The sequence below is a fragment of the Corapipo altera genome, unplaced genomic scaffold (genome assembly GCF_003945725.1).
Source record: "Corapipo altera isolate COAL_440 unplaced genomic scaffold, ASM394572v1 RXGC01000072.1, whole genome shotgun sequence".
Classification (NCBI taxonomy): domain Eukaryota; kingdom Metazoa; phylum Chordata; class Aves; order Passeriformes; family Pipridae; genus Corapipo; species Corapipo altera.
In genome coordinates, this window is record NW_020884943.1 from 3186032 (window position 1) to 3206085 (window position 20054).

At 39.5% G+C, this 20054-nt stretch overlaps 1 protein-coding gene across 14 annotated transcripts in view; it reads right to left on the reverse strand.

The window, feature by feature from the left end:
* Nucleotides 1-20054, reverse strand: part of NAV2 (neuron navigator 2) — a 388787-nt gene that overhangs the window by 139773 nt on the left and 228960 nt on the right. For all 14 annotated transcript variants that reach the window (XM_027662067.1, XM_027662068.1, XM_027662066.1 and 11 more), the window contains 2 exons: nucleotides 17456-17573; nucleotides 13748-13800 (listed from right to left, as the gene is read on the reverse strand). In XM_027662067.1, the coding sequence (XP_027517868.1) occupies nucleotides 13748-13800; nucleotides 17456-17573 (171 nt within the window). The remainder of the gene's footprint in view (nucleotides 1-13747; nucleotides 13801-17455; nucleotides 17574-20054) is intronic.

Genomic DNA, 20054 nt, shown 5'->3' on the forward strand with positions numbered 1-20054 from the left:
GGATAAGGAAGGAGACAGACACCAAAGCCCATATTTGTTCTTTTATAACTACCTTTATTCTGTAAAGTATGGAGACATCAAAAGGAAATGTGAAAAACCCAGCTGCCCTGTGAGCTCCTGAGGTTTTTTGCCCTCAAAAAAACACACAAGTGAGGGCTGGGTGGCATTTTAGAGCCTGAGCTACCAGCACCTGACCTGAGCTCCCCATCCTTCTCAAAGTAATAAAGAAGCACAAGGGAATGCTGCCAGAAAACCTTCCACACCTACCTTCTCTCAAGGTACTTTCATTTATTGTCCATAAGTATAACAATAAAAACATTTTCTTCTATTATGGGGGTGGGAAGAGTTATTGGCATTGCTGCACTGTGATTTCAACAATTATAAACACTGATATACTCAAAACTTTTATCAACCTCATTATACTTTGAGATACACTAAAAAGTACACAAAGTACTTTGAGTAAATTATATACTCCAAAACCCAGGGAGATACCAAAGAACACATTTCCTGTAATACTCAGACCTTGGAGCTCGGAGCACAGTGCAGTTCAAAGGCTCATTTATCCACAGTTCAGTGTAATCGGACTGTCAATCTCGACCCATTTCCTTCCTCAGTACTCAACAACCCTTTCAAGTTCTCATCGTGGCTCTTTTATTGAGGTGATTTGGGACTTTGCTGGAAAAGCAAAGTTCACCTTTCCAAGAATAAACATCACATAAAAGAATCAAACCATTTCTGCTACCTGCACTTGACAAGCTGCATCATTCCAAGAACATTTCCAGTCTCTCACAGCTGGGGGTAGATGGCTCCTCTCCCAGTAAACAGGTTAGTGAGTAAAGATAAGCAATATCTCATCTCCACGCCAGATCTGCAGTAGCTCTTTCAGTCCTGCTCTGCTTGCTTCTCTTCCCAGGTCCCTCATCTTTGCTTAAATTTTCCTTTAGGACTGAGTGAGCACAGGATTGAGATTTACATCTGGGTAATGAGTTCTTCATCCACATCCTCATTCTTGGTTCTACATAGAAATCCTTGCTGACCTCCCAATTTTATTGCAGATCTTATTCAGATTCAAAGAGCTCCCTTTAAAATCATTCCAGTTCCTGGGACAACCTCCCAGTTTTTACTGAGCATTTGAGCCACTGAATTAAGATACAGCACCTCTAGACTGACGGATGACTCCCCATCACAAGTCTGTATTTGGACCATAGATTGAACAACCTGGACCTCACTGTTGTATAAACGGTCAGAGAGGCTACCTTGACACACCAGTTGTAATGTCCAGTTAAAAGCTGTGAGAAACAGGGGCTCTTGGTGCTCTACTGGTATAGAAAAGGAATGAGAAAAAAAAAATAGAGTAATACAAAATGCAGAAAAAAATATACAAGGCATAGAAATAAAAAATCTGTGACATGCATTACAGTCAAGAAATTATACAAATCAAAATATTACAGAAGCAGGAAAATATCCTAATTTCATTACTTAAAATCAGGTGATGATATAAAGGGGGAAGAAGAGGGGTATGCAAAAGCAAACCCTTTATGTTCAAAAAGTAAAGAACTACAATAAGATCCTATGGGGATGTACAGCACTGCATGTACAAGGAATTCACAAGAGAATAAAAGTGAAGGATATAAATATATCAGTGACTCAAATGCTAACATTTACACAGTATATGTGATATTAACAACATTTTGGGACAGCAATGGCAGAAATGCGAGCAATTAGCTGATTTTGAAAGAAAAAACTAGAGCTTGAAAAGGAAAACAGAAAGGAATTTAAGGAAATCCCAGAAGAATGTGAAACACTGAATGCAGGACTGTAGCTGAAATGACTAAAATTTAGTGTTGGTAAGAATACAAACTCCTTCCCACACAAAAACTGCTGGCCTGAGCCAAGAATGCTGATCTTGGTTGAATTAGTCTAACGAATCAGAAATCACATTGTTTGTTTGAAGAGATAAGTTCCCAACAATGTAACATTTTGTGAATTTCACCTGTAAAAGCTCCAAGGATGGATTCTGCCTCTAGCCCCCGCTGTATTAATGTAAGGACTAACTATTTATAACCTGAAAATGTTGTTTTATGGAGGATGCCCCCAGTGCATACAGAGCTGGAAACAGCAAGCTATTCTGAAGGAGCAGCATGTAGACCATTTATATGTGTGTACCTAGGAGAGAAGTGAAGTTCCTGGATAGATCTCAGCTATATACTAGGAAGAAATTCTTCCCTGCAAGGGTGGTGAGGTCCTGGCACAGGTTGCCCAGAGAAGCTGTGGCTGCCCCATCCCTGGAAGTGTCCAAGGCCAGGTTGGACCGGGCTTGGAGCAACCTGGGATAGTGGAAGACATCCCTCCTGCCCATGGCAGGGCGGTTGGAACAAGATGATCTTTAAGATCCTTTACAACCTAAATCATTCTATGGCTCAAAGCAAAAACCTAATGACCTGCATCATGGTGGCTTCCAACAAAAGGAACAGTTGCCTCCTTATAATTGCAGCATTCAGCAGCAAATCATCACCAAGACTCAACGTGCCCTTTCTTGGTCAAGTCCACATATTGCTTAAACGCTTTAAGCAGATGTGAGAAGACTGGATTTGCCAAAGGGGAGTGGATATTTTCTCTTTCACTGTGAGCTACAATAGTTTTTTGGCTGACGATTCTGATTTCTCATTTGCTTTGTCCTCAACATTCAACACAGCAGAAGCAAAGCAGGAAAGATGGCAGTTGGATGCTCTCATTTCCTGCCTATCCAAAATGGGAAAGCTGTGCAAAAGAAGAAGGAAAACCAAGGACAGCCATGTACAGTGATTATCTCACTTGCAAACATTACCAGAAGTCTCCAAAACTGAGCCTTATTAAAATTCCCCACCAAAAGCATCAAATAAATTTGCAATTTTGGATTGCCACATTTAAACTATTTCAGGTGTAGTCAACTATCAAAGTGTGTTATCAGTTCCGCACCCTATACAATGGGTATTTATTCTGAAATGTCCCTTAATGCCAATCAAGGACTGCTGAGCCCAGACCTGAGGGGTTGCCAACCTCCAGGGCTTCTCCTCCTTCCCTCTAATCAGGAGATTATCAGAAAAAGAAAAACCAACCCTGCAGAATTAAATTTCTGTTCACACATAATATATCAAGTGCCACCACTCTCATTCTCATAGTCACAGAAGGAAAAGGCATGTTTCAGCCAGCTATCTGAAAACTTCCTCTTAACATGAATAACCTAGCAAGATGTGGGCAGAAGGTATCCTGGCTAAGTGTTGTATATGGAAAACTGTCACAGATCAGATTATCAGCAGTTGCTTTGTTACACCAATAAAGCCTATTAGCCTAACTAGTGGTCTCAAGTATTTACTGATTTCTAAGCACTTCTGTAGAGGTCATCACTGCACATCATCATTTTCATTCCCACCAGACCTGCACACTCCTTGTTCCTTCCAGCTCCTACAACACGAAACTCAGGTACGCATAAAATTTAAGTTTCACTGAATTCCTATGTGTGAATCAGAATACATCTATTTCATTCTCATTTCACTATGCTTTTCACAGGTGCATTATTCAAATTTTCCTCTATTCTCTAAAATACCCTACAGCAATTATACAGTTCTGACCACAGTGGCCACCAGACCCACTTGAATTTTTGAGTTTGTCACTTTACAGAAATTTCAATTTCTATTCTTGCCAGTGCTAGAGAGAAAACATGCCCTGGCCTGTATAAGTAGAATAGGATATGCCATTAACAAAAACAAACAAACAAAAAAACCCACCAAAAATAACCCCATCCTGTAACTTGTAAATGGAGACTCACAGGTGGGCACTAATATATGTTGAACATTGACTATATCACACAAACACTTGAATGTGGAAACTTCCTACAGCCAAAGCTGCCTGTCCGACTCTGCCAAGTCAAATACACAGGGTAAACTATAACTAGTGCTGCCCTTGTGAAAGATGTAAGATTTTCTCAAACAAAAATCAGAATTAAGCTTACTCGAGGTTCCTTTACTTAGAAACCATGGGAAGTTTCTCACATTATGATGCAAGATCTCTGCTCCCTTCTTTTACAGTAATAAATGTACAGGTTTTATGAGCTTAACCAGAAAACCCTCTACTTATATTGAAACCAGTGTGCTTTCCATTTAACTGAAGGCTCCATGTTATGTGTAGTATATTAATTTTCAAAAGAAAAAAGATTGATTTCATGTGGAAGTTTTTTAAAGTCTCACAAACCTTTATGCAATATTCCAGCAGACTTCACATACAATGCAGAAACAAGGAAAGAGCCTAACACAAGCTGTTTCGTAAGGTAAAATCTCTTTTTTGTCTATATTTTTGAATAAAGCTTTTACATTTATATTTTCATACCCTAAAGTTTAGAAAGAGCCTTAAAATCTCAAGTCATTACATTGACAATCCTTAAAACCCTGGAGTTTTGAGGGAGAGAGGGTTATCCCTTCCAATAACATCTCATTTCCTCTATTTCCTAAACATAACTATATATAAGAAATACCAAGGCAGAACTGCAAATTCCATTTGTCCCAGAAGGATATAAATACTAACTTATTGCTCAGTTTAAAATAAATCTTCATTAGTAGTTATCAAAATGCATTTTTTTAAAAAGACAATAATATGTTGTTCCAAGTGTTCATATGCTACTTCTGACTATTCAGATAAAAACATCTCCCAAAATTAAGTTTCAGGATTTTGACAGCACTTCGTGGGTATCTTAGAAAAAAAATAACAGATGTAACATAAGGGCAAATGAAGCTAATCCATATTCTGAAGCCAGGTTGTGACAGATCTAGCCAAAGAAACAAAAATCTATTCTTATGGGCATGCTGTTTTCACATTTATGTGAAGAGTTGACTCTCCTGTTAAAATTGTGTTACTTTGGGTTTTTAAAGACAAGGAGAATTTGAGCTAACTGAAGGCTAAAGAACCAGCCTAAGTCTCATCTTGCGCATTCTCTTCTATTTGACCCTGGTAAAACCTTTGCTATCCTGTGTTTCAGCTCTTCCTCTGGAAATAATGGGACAAATATTCAACATTCACTCCCAACATGCCCTATCTGAATAGAAATGAGGGCACTAAGCACCATAGAGAAAACTGTGATTCACAGTGGCCAAAATTTCTAATGCTAATAAGGAGCATCCGAAGGGCACACTCATATTGCAAATGGATTTGGGCAATCCCGGGTGACTCCCAAGGTTTGCCAAAGCTAATCTACTCAGGAAGAGGTAGATGGAAGGGGTTGTAGAAATGTTCCTAGTTTATCTTGAAATTCAGCTTTCTTTCAGGTTTTTCTTTTTCTTTTCAGGTTTATTTATTTAAAACTAAAACTTTCTATGGGGAAAAACAAAACTAAAGAGTCATTTCTTTGAAGAATATCCCTGGAAAAATTATTTTTGGATTAGCTCTTCAGCATCAGGCCTTAAATATACTTGAAAAGGTGAAGTGGATAATTTGTAAGTAATTTGAAATCTTGAGATGTTCTAAATTATGATTAGTTAAGCAACAACAAGTTCAACTTTGCAAAACAAGTATCAACAAAGAATCCTGCCTCTGGAGAACCATTAATTTAGGATATAGATGAAACTCTTTCCTGGTGTTGAGAGACACTTGACTAGATTTTAGCACACATTATTGGCAGTAAATCTCTCCTTATGTGTAACTGAAAACAGGAAAAGATGGGGAGAAGCCATGGTTGTGCTCAGTAAACCCATAATAAGGAGAACAGCATTATTTCCACCTTCCCTGGCTGCTCATGGAAGATCTGGAAGTTATGTGTTGTGCAACTGGGAAAAGGGGGGATGGCTTTAAACTGACAGAGGGTAGGTTTAGATTAGAAATAGGGAAGAAATAGGTGGTGAGGCACTGGCACACATTGTCCAGAAAAGCTGTGGATGCTCCATCCCTGGAAGTGTTTAGGGCCAGGTTGGATGGTGCTTGGAGAAACCTGGTCTAGTGAAAGGTGACCCTGCCCATGGCAGGGGGATTGGAACTAGATGGGCTTTAAGGTTCCTTCCAACCCAAATAATTCTAGCATTCTATGATTAAATGTAAAATATCATCGATACCTAGTAAAGAGAGTTGTCTTTCCAAAACACCCTTGACTTCTGCATAAACCAATGTTTTTCAAAGTGCATAAATGCTTAAAAGGAAGGATTGACACTAAAACCACTCCCTGCAGTAGGTGCAGGATTTTGCACACTGTTTTATCCCCTCAAGCACCAGCTCAAGTGCTGAAGGCTCTGTATATCATTAACTTGAGTTTGCAGCAGGAATCCAGAATTTAACGAAACTCATGTAGAAAGAGCCTCCTGCAATGCACCCACTGACAGTTGTTAATTCCTAAAAAAGATCTCTGGGAAGGGAGCTCCGGTCACAGCCCGTTCCCAGTGCAGCGCTCCCTCTCCGCCTGGCTGACACACATACTTGTGTCTCGATGCCTCAGGGTCACGGCTTCACCTGTTCCCAATGGATTTACTCCAGTGGCTGGAAGGGCACTAACACATATTGTGCCCCCTCCTTCCTTGCACTTGGATCCTGGATAAACATCTCCTACTGAAATTCTCCTGCATAACTGCTTAAAACAAGCACAAGGTTGCTTAAATATATAAAAGCAGTTCTACAGAAGAGCAAAGGAATAACATTTTCTGGATCTGTAATACCTTCACGGAGCACCTCACCTTTTCTCCTTAGTTAGAGAAGATTCTCATCCATGATTTCCCAGTTTTCCCCATTTATGCAAAGCATAGCAAGAAGCTATGTGTTTGCAAAGTATTGCATAAAAGGTATATTTATGTAATAATTTTACATCAATAATAGGCATGGTAAAAAATAATTATGCTTCTAGACTTTTGTGTAGGTGTAAATATATAAGTGAAAGCTATAGAGATCTCCATGTACATATGTGGAATGACCCTGGCCCCTCAATGCATTTGCTGTTTCACGTATTTAGTCCATACAAGGGGTAGAACCACAGGTACTCAAAATGCTATTTAACAGTGAAATAAATGATCAAATAGAATCTAATTCTGCCTTTACGGTTAGAGCTCACGTATTCCATTTTTTCCTGTAAAAATTACTTTGTTGCTGTTTATTGAACCTCACGCTGTTTCAGAGGTGGATGATGTGCAAGTTCTTGCATCACTGTATAGGATAAAAAATTAAGAGTACCTCCGTGGAGACCAGGAAGGTGTTCCCTTATGGAATGACATAACACTGTCAGCAGCAATGTTTCCAGAGGTACCCTTTACACCCATCCCATGAACAGAACAGGGAGATGTAAGTATCGGCCTTTCCCAATCCAGTCTAGCTCTATTTATCCTGTTATTTTATGTAGGATGATGGTGAGGGTGAGTGGGGGGGCTTGTGGTTTTATTTAGACTGCAACTCTCATCTGACCATGCCTGTCTCACTGATGACAGTGCACAAACAGCAAGCATGGCAGCATAACAGCAGTCTGGATACCTGAGGAAAAAAAAGAGAGACAATCAAACCAATCTTATCTTGGAGCAAGAGTCATTATATAAGTTGAGGCAGAAGGACAGCTAAGTACAAGTAACCTGGCAGATCACCTCTGTAGTAAATCATTTTTGTCCACATGACAACACATGATCATACATGACCAACAGAAACCCAAGAAGCTTAGAGAAAAAGCTTTCAGTGCTCCTAAACTTGGTATTTGACCACATCCCTCCACTCACAGTCGCAGAAGTTAAGCTAGTGTCTGTCACTGGCCAGGCTGGCACAGCTCTGGAGGATGTCTTCCCCTTCAGCTAACCTTCAGCTGTGAGGAACTATACACCCTTTAGGGCCAAAAGACACCCATTTGTTACCATAGTAACATTAAACCAGATTAAATTTCTAAACATATGCTGCCAGAAAGTTACAAACTCCCCCAGCAAAGCAGGGGAAGGCTCACCAGAAGATGGGAAAGTTCCCTTTACTACATTTGCTCAACCTTGGAGTAGGATTACTTGAAAATACATGGCTATATTTAACCCCTGGGATATCATTCCAAAAATCCTACGCTAGGAATTTGCAGAGGAAAAGTATGCTTGTGATGTTTTTGATCTTCCAGCAGAGCTGCTCTCCTGAATTAGCAGCACATGCCCCAGCAGCAGAGCCCTCCTTGGCCCTGGGACCCGACTGCAGCCCCACCAACTCGGAGTGGGGGGCCTGGAGCAAAACACAAGCAACTAAGAATTATTTTTTTTTTTCTTTTAATACAGTAGCTGGTTTTAGTTATTTGTACATAACACAGTAGGCTCACTCACTTTGTGAATATTACACACATAGATAGCTGCCCGGATGATGCAGATGATTTCAGCTCATATTATTCCCACCAACCAACTCATTAACGGGAACCCAGCTCTCCCCTGCAAGTTTGGGCCCTGTCATGCTCACATTCATTACATCAATTCATCATTCATTACATCAATTTGCCAATTCAAAAAAATAATTCATGAAATTGGCAAGGGTCACACTGAAGAAGGAAGTGGATACAAGAAGTGAAGTGGATACCTGGCTCCAACAACTGAATTACGATTCCTAGCACTGCTTGATTCAAAACAGGGTTCCACCAGGTTGGAGAATTTCCATACAACTGTTCTTTGGGTGTCACATACATTATAAAACAGCTCATTTTCAGAATACAAGAAATCAGTCAAATATTAAAATAATAGTCAAATTCCCATCACTGGAAGTAAAGCTTCCTTGAAAATGGAGTTATTGTACTGAAAACACAGCCTTCATCTTGACTTCCATAGAGTCCTTGGAAAGAAAGGTTGGCTCTGACCCATCCTGCAGTACAAGATTCTTTGTTTGCAAGACAAAAAGAAGAGTGAGCAGTATTACTTTACTACTACAGCTTGATATCTGCACCAGAAAGAGATGACTCTTGAAAAACTTCCTGTCAACACATGAAAAAACAACCCCTCCCTTTTGTTATGTGAGAATAGATACTTATATACACACAAAGTGATCCTGAGAAATAATAAGGCCCAAACTCAAACCCACATGAGAACCACAGTAATTTCCTCATCTATTTATAGGAGGTGCTGTGGTGTTTGTTAAACCTACGTGCCTTTCTGTTGCTCCAAATTCTTGTCTTGGGTGTCCCACAACTTCCCCAGACTTAGCATGGAGAGATGAAAGTCTGGTGTATCCACCCAGAGATTCCCTAATCCTCTTCCTTTAAGCACCGATAGCTTTGCTACCACTCCACCCCTTCAGGCTTCACAGTAACATGGGTAACACACCATCACTGTCTCAGACTTTCACATCTAATGTTTTAGTTCTTCTAGAGTATCATCACCTGTTATTTTTAATTTTATTTTCAACCTTGAAAAAAAAAAAAGTATTTTCTCATTTGTCTCTTTCCATACTTCCTTTAGTCGCTCTCCCCAGTCCCTTCTATTCTCTTTCCTTCATCTCGCTCTCCAATTTAATTCTCTGTTCTTTCAAACATCCTGTCCTTTGCCTTTTCTTGTACCATCTAAGCTATATCTCGTGTTAGGATTCATCACTTGCATGTAATAGATAACATAACCATCTCTCTCTCTCTCTCCCCCTCCTGGCTGTGCTATATTACACAGGTGTCATGGTCTGAGAGCCCCAAAATCCAATTCCCTAGTCTAAACTTCCCCCCCTACATCTCAACCCAATATGAGATGGGTTTTCCAGGCAACAGACAGCAGCAGTTTCTCTAGGGCAGCAGTCATCTATCCTCTTCTCATGCATGCAGCAGCCGTGACTGGATCTCTGCCAGCACACATGAGGGGGGTATCCAAGCCCCCTCGGCCACTTGTCTTTCAAGTGAGGGCCTTCTTCCGTGGGCTACATTCACCCAGACAAGGTCGTTTCACCACGGTCATACCACAAAGCTCAGGGGTCTTCGTGACAGTCTGTATCTGCTGCTCTGAGACTGGAAAGGATCTTTCCCTCTTCCCTTCTGGACTTTTATTTGGAGGGGAGAAGAGATTTGATCCATTGTAAATACTTATGTCATGGTAGAGATAATTAAGATTGTATATAATGTATTGTAATATTGTAGCATTTATTTGTACAGTCATTGTAATATATTCCCTTTCCCCCATTTTGAGTCTCATGTGGTTGTCTGGAAAACCCACCTCACATTGGGTTGAGATGTGGGGGGGAAGTTTAGACTAGGGAATTGGATTTTGGGGCTCTCAAACCATGACAACAGGTGATAAAATGCTCAGCTGTCACACCACGCTAAAATACCTCGCTGGAACTTCCTTCAAAACATGCGAACATTTTACATAACATATTTCCTCACAGACAGAACACAGCCCATTTAGAGCAAGACTTCTAAAGGTTGCCATTACAGCCAGACTTCATATATAAGAAACAGCAGAGACAACTCGTGTACTCTATTTTTTGTTTACTTTATCATTTTACAAATGTAAGTGATATGAGCCCTTTGACAATCGGTAACATTCAGCACTTGCAAAGGTACCCATGTCAATAATAGTCTATAGTACCTAGAAGGAGAGGTAGTAACCGGTACCTCCTATATAGTCCATAATCTGCAAGATGCTAAGTGTTGAGCTCTAATATCACCCCCTAAACAAGAGGTAAATTAAAAGAAATTAAAAAAAGCAAAATATCTCTGTTTTTCTATAACCAAACAATACTAGCAGATAGTCCTACTCAGGTTTATTGACCTAAGTGAAGTGTGAAGGAGAGGAAACTGGCCTTGTTGTACTGTCCTTCACCCAGTTATGAAGAACCATGCCAACATTTTCTGGGGTTTTATTCTAAAAACCCAAATGGTTTTTAAATGGTCTCCAAATCGTCTTGGTCCCCGAGCCTATGCTCCATGTAACTACATCCTCTATTAGCCACAGTATTTTCTGCATCCAGCTGGAACTAATCATCAAAATTACAGGCTTTTGTTTAGTCAAATATCTACAGTACAAAAATATAGAGGTTTGGGAAAAAAACCCTGAAATGGATCTTATGCAGAGGACAAGCTATAGAATAGTCTATAATAGATTATACAAAAGCCAGCCAACTCTTATCTGGAGCAAAGGAAGACAGGGATCCTCCCCTCAGCAGAACAACCCAGACAAGAGGATGATGGGAGGATAGGTTCTCACCTAAGTGATTTTTCATGGAGCCAGTGGGGTCCCTGTCACGTCGTTTTTGGCATTGGAACTAGGCTGATAAGCACTGATGGTCCCACATGGTTCAGCAGTACTAAACTTAACCTGACAAGGGTTATTAGCACTGGCTTTGAGCCTGACAGATCCAAGCTGTCTCTACTGCTCAGTTTGGGCCAATTTGTATGATGCTCTCCAACACTGTAGCAATGGGAACAAGGCAAGGAGGCTGGATCTGGCTCTGTAGTGAGCTCACTAAGGCTTGGTATCACCAGCTCAGGACTGTGCCACATGGAAGCAAATGCACTTTTTTTTCCACACCTCCTTTAATAGACTTGGAAGACACAGACTTAGTCCACCTTTCTAAGCTGATACACCTGGCTGGGTGTGAGCTGATCCTTCACAGCTCAGCTCACTGGTGTCTGCTCAAGGCACTGTGAACCTATAAATGAGGTAACTGCCCACAGGGGAAGACAGCATGGAAGAAGGCTTCCCTCTGAGATCTGCTGAATTTCTATATAATTAGCAAAGTTAAATCTTCATTTATGATACCTTTTTTTTTTTTACTCCCCAAATCTGCCCATCTGTGGTGCTCACCTTACAGGTACTACTGTATGGATATGGAGACTTATAACTGAAAGATTGATTTGAAAAAATTAGACTGGTCATCGCCTCGTTGAGTGTCTGAATTGACTGGGTGGCCTTCCCTGTGTTACCTCTCTGAACCACACTTATCAGACACAAACATCAGTTCTCACACTCTACAGAACCTTGTAAGCCATATTAAGAGGAAAAGGCACTGAAAGGCCAAGGATGAAGGCTGCTGTATCTATACAAGTATTTGTCCTAGAACACAGGAGACCTGCCAAAGATTCTTGCCTCAGCAGAATCAGAACAGAATCATGGAATGATATAGGTTGGAAGGGACCTTAAAGATCACCTAGTTCCAACTCCCACAGCCATGGGCAGGTACACCTTCCACCAGACCAGGTTGCTCCAAGCCCCATCCAACCTGGCCTTGAACACTTGCACCAATGGGGCAGCCACAGCTTCTCTGGACAACAACAGTGTCTTTACTGTAAGATGATAAAGAGTTCCGTAAACATGTGCACTTAATAAAAGTAAGCCATAAGCAAAATTCTCATTTTTCTCACATAGGGAAAACTGCTGAGGATGCCTTGCTATGACTATATCTCATGAGTGGGGGGACCCAGTCCTACCCACTGCACCCTCCTGATTGAGCAAGTGGAATAACTTCAGAGGAGACAGTGCAGAGCAAACATCTCTTCCCAGCAATCTTCAACATTCCTGACCCAGCACATGCCCCCTGCATGCCTCTGGTTATAACCTGATCCGGATTCCATAAGCAACCCACTGCATGCATCCCACTATCCAACAGAAAAACATTCTTTCTTCATTGACAATAAGGACTTCAAGTGACTTTTAGCAGCAACATCCTGGACTTGTTTATAGACTCCAGTCCTGAATGAAATTCAGTTCTTATGACACACTTCTGGAACATTAAATTATAGTAATTGTCAAAATTTACTCATTATTTATACTCTAGACAGCTGCTGTGGCTACAGTAAGAATAGCAACCAACCTCTTCAAAGCAGTAAGAAGTAGCAATGACAAATCTTTCTGATGGCTTTCCTTTTACAGAGCAGTCACTCCATGGTTTAAACAAGATTGATAACTTCCAAGAAACAACAAAAAGCCAAAATAGAAGAGCAGAATTAAGTGTCATTTTGACTTAAGATGACAAACTCTCCTTACATCTTTAATATTTCATTTAACTATGTGAGTGGTTGTGCTCACGATGCAGTTGTGGAGCTAGCTGGGAACAGAGTTATAAAAACAAAAGGCATTAGAAGCTTCACACATAGAACGGATATCCAAGTGTCCCAAAGTAAGCATTTGGAGATTTTAGAATTTATGTTGTAAAATAACTTTTTTCTCAAGACACAAAAGGAAATAATCTTCTTTAAAGTATGGTGAATTTTAAATGCTGAACTCCTACGATGCATGTAAAAAATCAGTTTCTTATTATTTGTGTTCTGCCTAAAACTTCGGGCTTCAGCAATACTCACAGCAGACATACTCCTGAGGTACCATATGCTTTTCATTTTCCTGCATTAATTTTTGGCTCTCCAATTCTGAATATTAGATACAAGTAAGACTCTAACTTCCTATCTGTCAACAAGTTGCATCTTTAATTTCACTATTAGAATTTTTTTTATTTAGTGCATATTGATCACTAATATTGTTTCATTTCAAAGGATACGGGAACTCTTAATCCAACTATAAATACCTAAGTCTTCTTTCTCAATACTACTGTCTATATAGAGGAACAAAGTTTTATGTTTATACATTCCTGTTTATGTAATATTTCAAAAATATAAAAGAGCAATGTAAAAATAATCTTGATTGTAAATATGTGACAAATTATAGGGCCTAATTCAACACGGCATAAACTGTCGTATTAATGTTCTGTAGATTATACCTTTGGTCTCACTACTGTGAAAAATTAATTAAAAATTGTTATTAAAAGTCTCAAAGTCATGCACTATCATTCAACCATGCACACACAAACAACAGACCATTTTATTACTTACCATTTGAGACCTATTTTTTGGGCAGCCATTGATGTCTTCAATCTTTTCATTTGCTGAAAAGCAAAAAAGAGGCAATAAAGCAAAAAAACTAAAGCAAGGACATTTATTCTAGTGATTTCCGGAGTACTTGCTGCCAGTTAAATAAAGGTGTTTTGAACTGTAGTTGTCCAGTCAAATTGAATATGTGAAACACTGAGAGCCACCAAAAAGAAAAAAAGCAGCTGGAGTTTCCTAGTGGGTCATGCCTCCAGAGACAGCTGGGGGCAGAAGCCAACTGGTCCGACAACATCTTGTACAGTGACGGGGAATTCTTTTAAACTACAAAACAGATTTAAACTCTGGAAGCTGAATCACTGCTGTGTGGAAAACTGAGCACTACATACATACATATATATATATATATATATGTATATGCTTGCATGTTAATTGGTTTGCTTGAAGGGTGAATATAGGTTTTAAATCCAGATAGGAAATTTATGATCCCCAACTCTAAGAATTTTATTATTTTTCTTTTTTTAAAGTACAAATCGTGAAAGAACTTTTCAAGCTTCTTGGTCATGGCTAACACGCAACCCTATCTGCAGAAAAATACAGTTTCCACCTTTAAAGACACAAGTGAAACAATGAAATCCCTGAGGAAGTGAATGTTTGCCTCAGTCTTCGTTTGCTCAGTTTTACCTTTCAGGCTTAAACCCTGAAATTATTTCAGTGCTAGTCTGAAGAACCAGTTATAACCAAAGTTCAGGTTCCCAAAGTTCAGTTTCCCACAGTTCTTTCACCGTAATAAAGACAGACGTTCACATCCCATTTGATTCATATATTAAAAGCTATATTTTCTACCACTCCCATATATTCCCAGGACAGCAGACAGAACTCCATCTCATGTCATGGCTTTCTTCAGCTAAGAGGATCAAATTTCGCACCGTATTCCAATAGCAGTCATAGCAATGACAAACAAAGTAGTAACACAACTTCACTCTTGCATGGTAGGTCCTTTATAACACATCCATGTCACAGAACACCTTTATCCCACACCAATGCCTTTAAGAATTTATGCCAATCTGAAAAAGACTGCAGCTAAATTCACTGTCTGGTCCCCAGAGTGGTCTATCAGCCCTTACACACCAAGAGCATACATTGCTTTCAGGAATTCCATCTTGGATTTGGTCATTCAGAAACAAACTTGTTAAATCCCATTTTCCAAGTCCTGTGCACCCATCTTGGAATATTTACAATCTCTCAGTTCAACATCATGCAATATCTCTACCAACTACATTTATAATAGTTTGAAAAATTTATAGCTATATTCCTATAAATTGGCACCATGCATGATTATTCCTTGAAAGGAAACTAATGAACTTGTGAATGAGCTTTCTCTTGTTTGGGACAAGCATACAGATATTCATTCCTCTAATAACCCAGGTCAGACCCAGTATATCTGCATTCATGAATTTAAATAGAGCTACTATGTTTATATGGCATTACTAAGGCATATATTACTTACACATTCTTTTATAGACTCATGAATTTTAAACTGAAATAACCCAGAATGCTGGGAATGCATTTAATTGACTTGCAAATTAGAAAAAAACTGTCATCATGCTTCTATATTATTGTTAGCAGTTTTGAAGATTATCTCTGAAGTCAAATGCAGTGATGTTTGGTTTCACCTCTTTATAGATTTGCCCCTCATTTGGATGCTTTGGTAAAAGAACAACCTAGTTGCTATTAATTTTAAAGTTCCTTTTTCCTAAATGCAGCTATTTCACTTCAGAAAGGCAAGCACAAAGGACTGCCATCACTGTCTTTATGTAACCATTAACTCTCATAGTCTTCTTCTTATATCTGTGACATAAATCTCAGATGATGACTCAAGAAAAACTGTATCACTAATAACTAAACCTGAATTAATTTCAACAACTTTGGATAATCTCCAGATACTCGAAGCACATACAAAAAGGAGGAAGGATCTTCATGGCTGCTTTTACACATAGCACACCCTAATACAAAAAAAAAAAACCCTCCTGCACTACATATAGAGGCTTTCCTACTATACAGTTAGAAAAAAAGCTTGGATTTTCCAGGCTACAGATAAAGCTGCTTCTGGATGTGAAAGTTCTCTCCATCTTTGTGACAATGAGATGTAGCTGCGTAAGGCCATACACAGCAGATACAAATTACTTTTCTTCACTGATAATTCTGAGGATTAAACTGAGAATGTTTAAATATGACCTTTCTTTCATATGGGAAAACATTCTGTGAAAAAGAAATCCTTCCTCTCGTACTTTAACTTCTGACACCTTGCAGACCTTATCTTAAATATTAGCCAAAAGGTAGCTCTTAAAATGACCAGGGGAAAAAAAAAAAAAAGCAAAGGTTATCAAAAGAATAATTGTTTCTGTGTATTTTAGAGGGAATAATTTGAATTTCATAAGAGTTTTCACAAGTCAATACTTGAACAGCTACATTTGGTAGAACCAAGTTCACATTCTGATGGTTGTATTCTTGTACACGTGTTCTCATGCAGAAGTTTCCCATAACAGCGTTAAGGCAGGGGAGCCAGATAGGCATGAAAGCAATCAACACCTAACTGCTCCTGGGTTTCCAAAAATCTCTCCTATTAAAGGAAACAGACATAGGATGAAGCACTGTTCACAGAGAATATCTGTCAACATCCAATCAGTTAATTTATGGCCTGTTTATACCTCTGTACCTGCACGGCAGGTCTACAATGCTACTGAGATGTAATGTTGCTCTACACAGAGAGAAAGTCCTTTTAACATGTTCCAGTAAAGTCACTATAAAATGCTTCCCAATGTCATCCCAGAACAGGGCTTGTGGATTTGTACCTTAAATCAAGGAACTAGCTCATTTACAGCATCTCAACCACACATAAATATGCATGCTCTGATGTGTTAGTTCACTGCTGGTTTCTTAATTTGCATCTCAAATCTGTCAGTTTGCTCCTAATTCCCATTAGCAGGCTTTCTGATTCCATCCATCTCCATTGGCCCATGCATGTGTTTTGTGGCATCCCAAATACCAGATGGATGAGCCTCTGAAAGAACTAATGAAGGATCCAGGCCCAAGGGAAGAGGGACAATATGTAGCTTTACATGGAGAAAATGGCCTGGAACTTTCATTATCTACAAACACTAGTGCAAACTAAGAGAACTTCGGATAACTGAGTGTGCAGTTGAGATTTCTCCTAATGATAAATGATCTTCCTCATCTGAAAACTAGTCAGGAAAGATTTCTTTTTCTGTCATGTAAAAGTTGCACTCCTCCTTTCTCAGCTGCATACATGGATTTTCCAAATCCAGTTGGAGACAGGAGGTTCAACACAGGAATTGTGTGAATTATATTCAGGCCAGTACCCAAAAGATATTAAAAATAGAGACAGTGAAGGTTAACAGCATCCCAGCAGAAAAAAAATCCCTCGGGAGTTGTTTTTTTAACATTCAGCCATGTGGAGTAATATTGCTGTGTCAGGAGATCTTATCATCAACATCCAATATTTTTCCATTATACTTTAAGACAAGGCTTTTTCAAATTAATTAGCAAAGTCTCTGTAGGAAAATTATCTACATTATCTACATCCATGCAGTTGGATCGATTTCCCCCCAACACTGTGTTTATGTGGAAGATAAAGACAGTGATTGTTTGAGTGAGCTGCTGGATACCTGGTACAAACACAAAGTCACTCACCTACAACCTGGATTATTTCAGCTAACAGGACTCCATCAGTCACATCTTGCTGTAAATCCTTTATCAATCTCTTGTGACCAGATTTTGCCAGATAATGATTAGCCCAATCCGTATAAATCTGTTAGGAGAAAGATAAACAAAAATAAACTATTACTCATAACACAACCTTAAAAATGAGAGTTCTTTGTTTCTCTCAGTATGCAAAAGCATCACTGCTTTTTTCCTCTTTGAGACAAGTCAACAGCATTAAAATTCAAGGCATTGTGCAGATCAAGTGTTCAGCTCACTGTAGTATGGATTTTCCTATTTAGCAATCTGACATCAAAGCTCGTGGAAGATGACGGCAAACTCCTGAATGTGTTACAGCTTGAATGGATCATCAGGAGGTCAAGGAAATATTCAACAGCTGCAGTGACTCTGTAGAAGACATTTCAATTTCCACCCAAGTGGTTTTTTGCATTTTCCCTTTGACATTTTTTCTTGATAGTTGATATTGAGGAAGTTTAAAGGTTCTTTCCCCAAAAACACTCCTAGAAGATATTAGCTATATAGCAATTTTATTGTGAGGAAACTCCTTCGTTAATATTACCAAAGAAACCTTTCAAGGCCCTAAAAATCCACCAGTTCTAATAAATTCCATCTCATAGGTTGAACAGGCCTATTAAATTGCTTTTAATCTCTTACGTAAACTTCTAACTGTTGGGATTTATTTCAAAATGTATTATCTGAGAATTAAGTACACAAAGCAGTGAAAAAGCTCTCTAATTTGCACTAAGTATTGCTCATCACATGTTAGCACAACTTATTCAAGATCACCAGGAAACTTATAAAACTTTTCATGCTAGGTTAACAAAAAGAAGCTAAATCACTTGATTAGGAATTTCTGCTTATGAATTCAGTAATGTTTCCTGTTCTTCATATAGGACAAAATTTAAAATTTAAGACTTTTTTATGTGACCTATTTACATTCCAAAGAAACAAGGTAAACACAATTAAATATCAGCATTTTACCTTTCAAATACCTAAATATTAAGGTTCACCCCTACTCTGAAGAAATACATTCATCCCAATTTGATCTAGCAGGAAGCAGGTGTAGATACAATGTGCTTTCTTAGAGCATGACCTATCCCAACACTCCAGAGACCCTATAAACCACTATGCTGATGACAAATGTCTCACACCAGTGTGTGAGTCACTGGCCTGGAGGGAAATGTCCACACAACAGTATTCAGAAGCCCGGGGGAAAGCCCTCTCTGTGCACTGCCCAGGAACTACTGTTTTCCTTCACTACTACTGGTGGAAACAAAAGAGCACAAGAAAAAGGGCCTGAACCCTCAGGTCGATCACTAGGCTTTGAAGAGTTCTATCCCAAGCCTTTAAGGAAGCAGATGGAAATGATGGCTACTACAATCAGATTCTGTCTGCTGGCAAAACACTGTTGAAACAAAACATTGGTTCACAGTCACTCCCCTTACATCATCCCACTCCTGAGCTGTGCAATTCCCCATATCACTGAATCACAGAATGGTTTGGCTTAGAAGGGATCTTAAAGATCATCCAGTTCCAAGTCCCTGCTATGGGCGGGGGATGGGGGGGGGGGGGGGGGGGGGGGGGGGCACCTTCCACTAAATCAGGTTGCTCCAAGTCCCATCCAACCTCACCTTGAACACTTCCAGGGATAGGGCAGCCACAGCTTCTCTGGGCAACCTGTGCCAGGGCCTCACCACCCTCGCAGGAAAGAATTTCTTCTCTATTTCTAATTTAACTTGCCCTCTTTTCAGTTTAAAGCCATTCCCCCTTATCCTATCACTCCAGGCCCTTGTCCAAAATCCCTCTCCAGATCCCTTGGGGCCCATTTATGTACTGGGAGGGGCTAGAAGGTGTCCCCAGAACGTTCTCTTCTCCAAGCTGAACAACCCCAACTTTAGGAGAGGTGCTCCAGCTCTCTGATCACCTTCCATGGACCTCCTTTTGCACTCACTCCAGAAGGTCCACATCCTTCTTGTGTTGGCGGCCCCAGAGCTGATCAATGCAGATCCCCTAAATTACTGACTGATATGGCTGAGCACAGCCACAGCTACTAATTTCAGGAGCATCTTAAGCCTTGCTTTTTCAATGTGATGGTCATGTTCTCCTTCATGGGAGTTAAAAGCCAACTGCCAAAACTAAGGGTCAAGTATTTGTCATGAGATGGAGGAACCTGGATATAATAAAAGAATTGTGATTTCACACTCCTCTTTCTGATTCAATGTTAATATGATAAAATGAACAGCAGAGATTTTGACCAGAGTTTTTGGTTATAAAGTCTTTGTGTTTTGTTTTTTCTGGTTTGTTTTTTTTTTTGTGTGTGTTTTTTTTTTTTTTGAAACTGTGAAACACTACTGGTAGCAGCCATGAACAAATCACTTAACATCTGAAACATATGTCCCTCTTTTCCACCATTCATCCTCTACTTTCCTCTTCAGAGCAGCGGGATGTGCATTTCAATGCCAACAGCATCATGGACTTAAACAGAAAAACACAGTGGAACACCTCTGATAAAAACAGGGCTGAAAGACACCTTAATGAAATAAAGGCTGAGTACATGAGTGAATTCCCC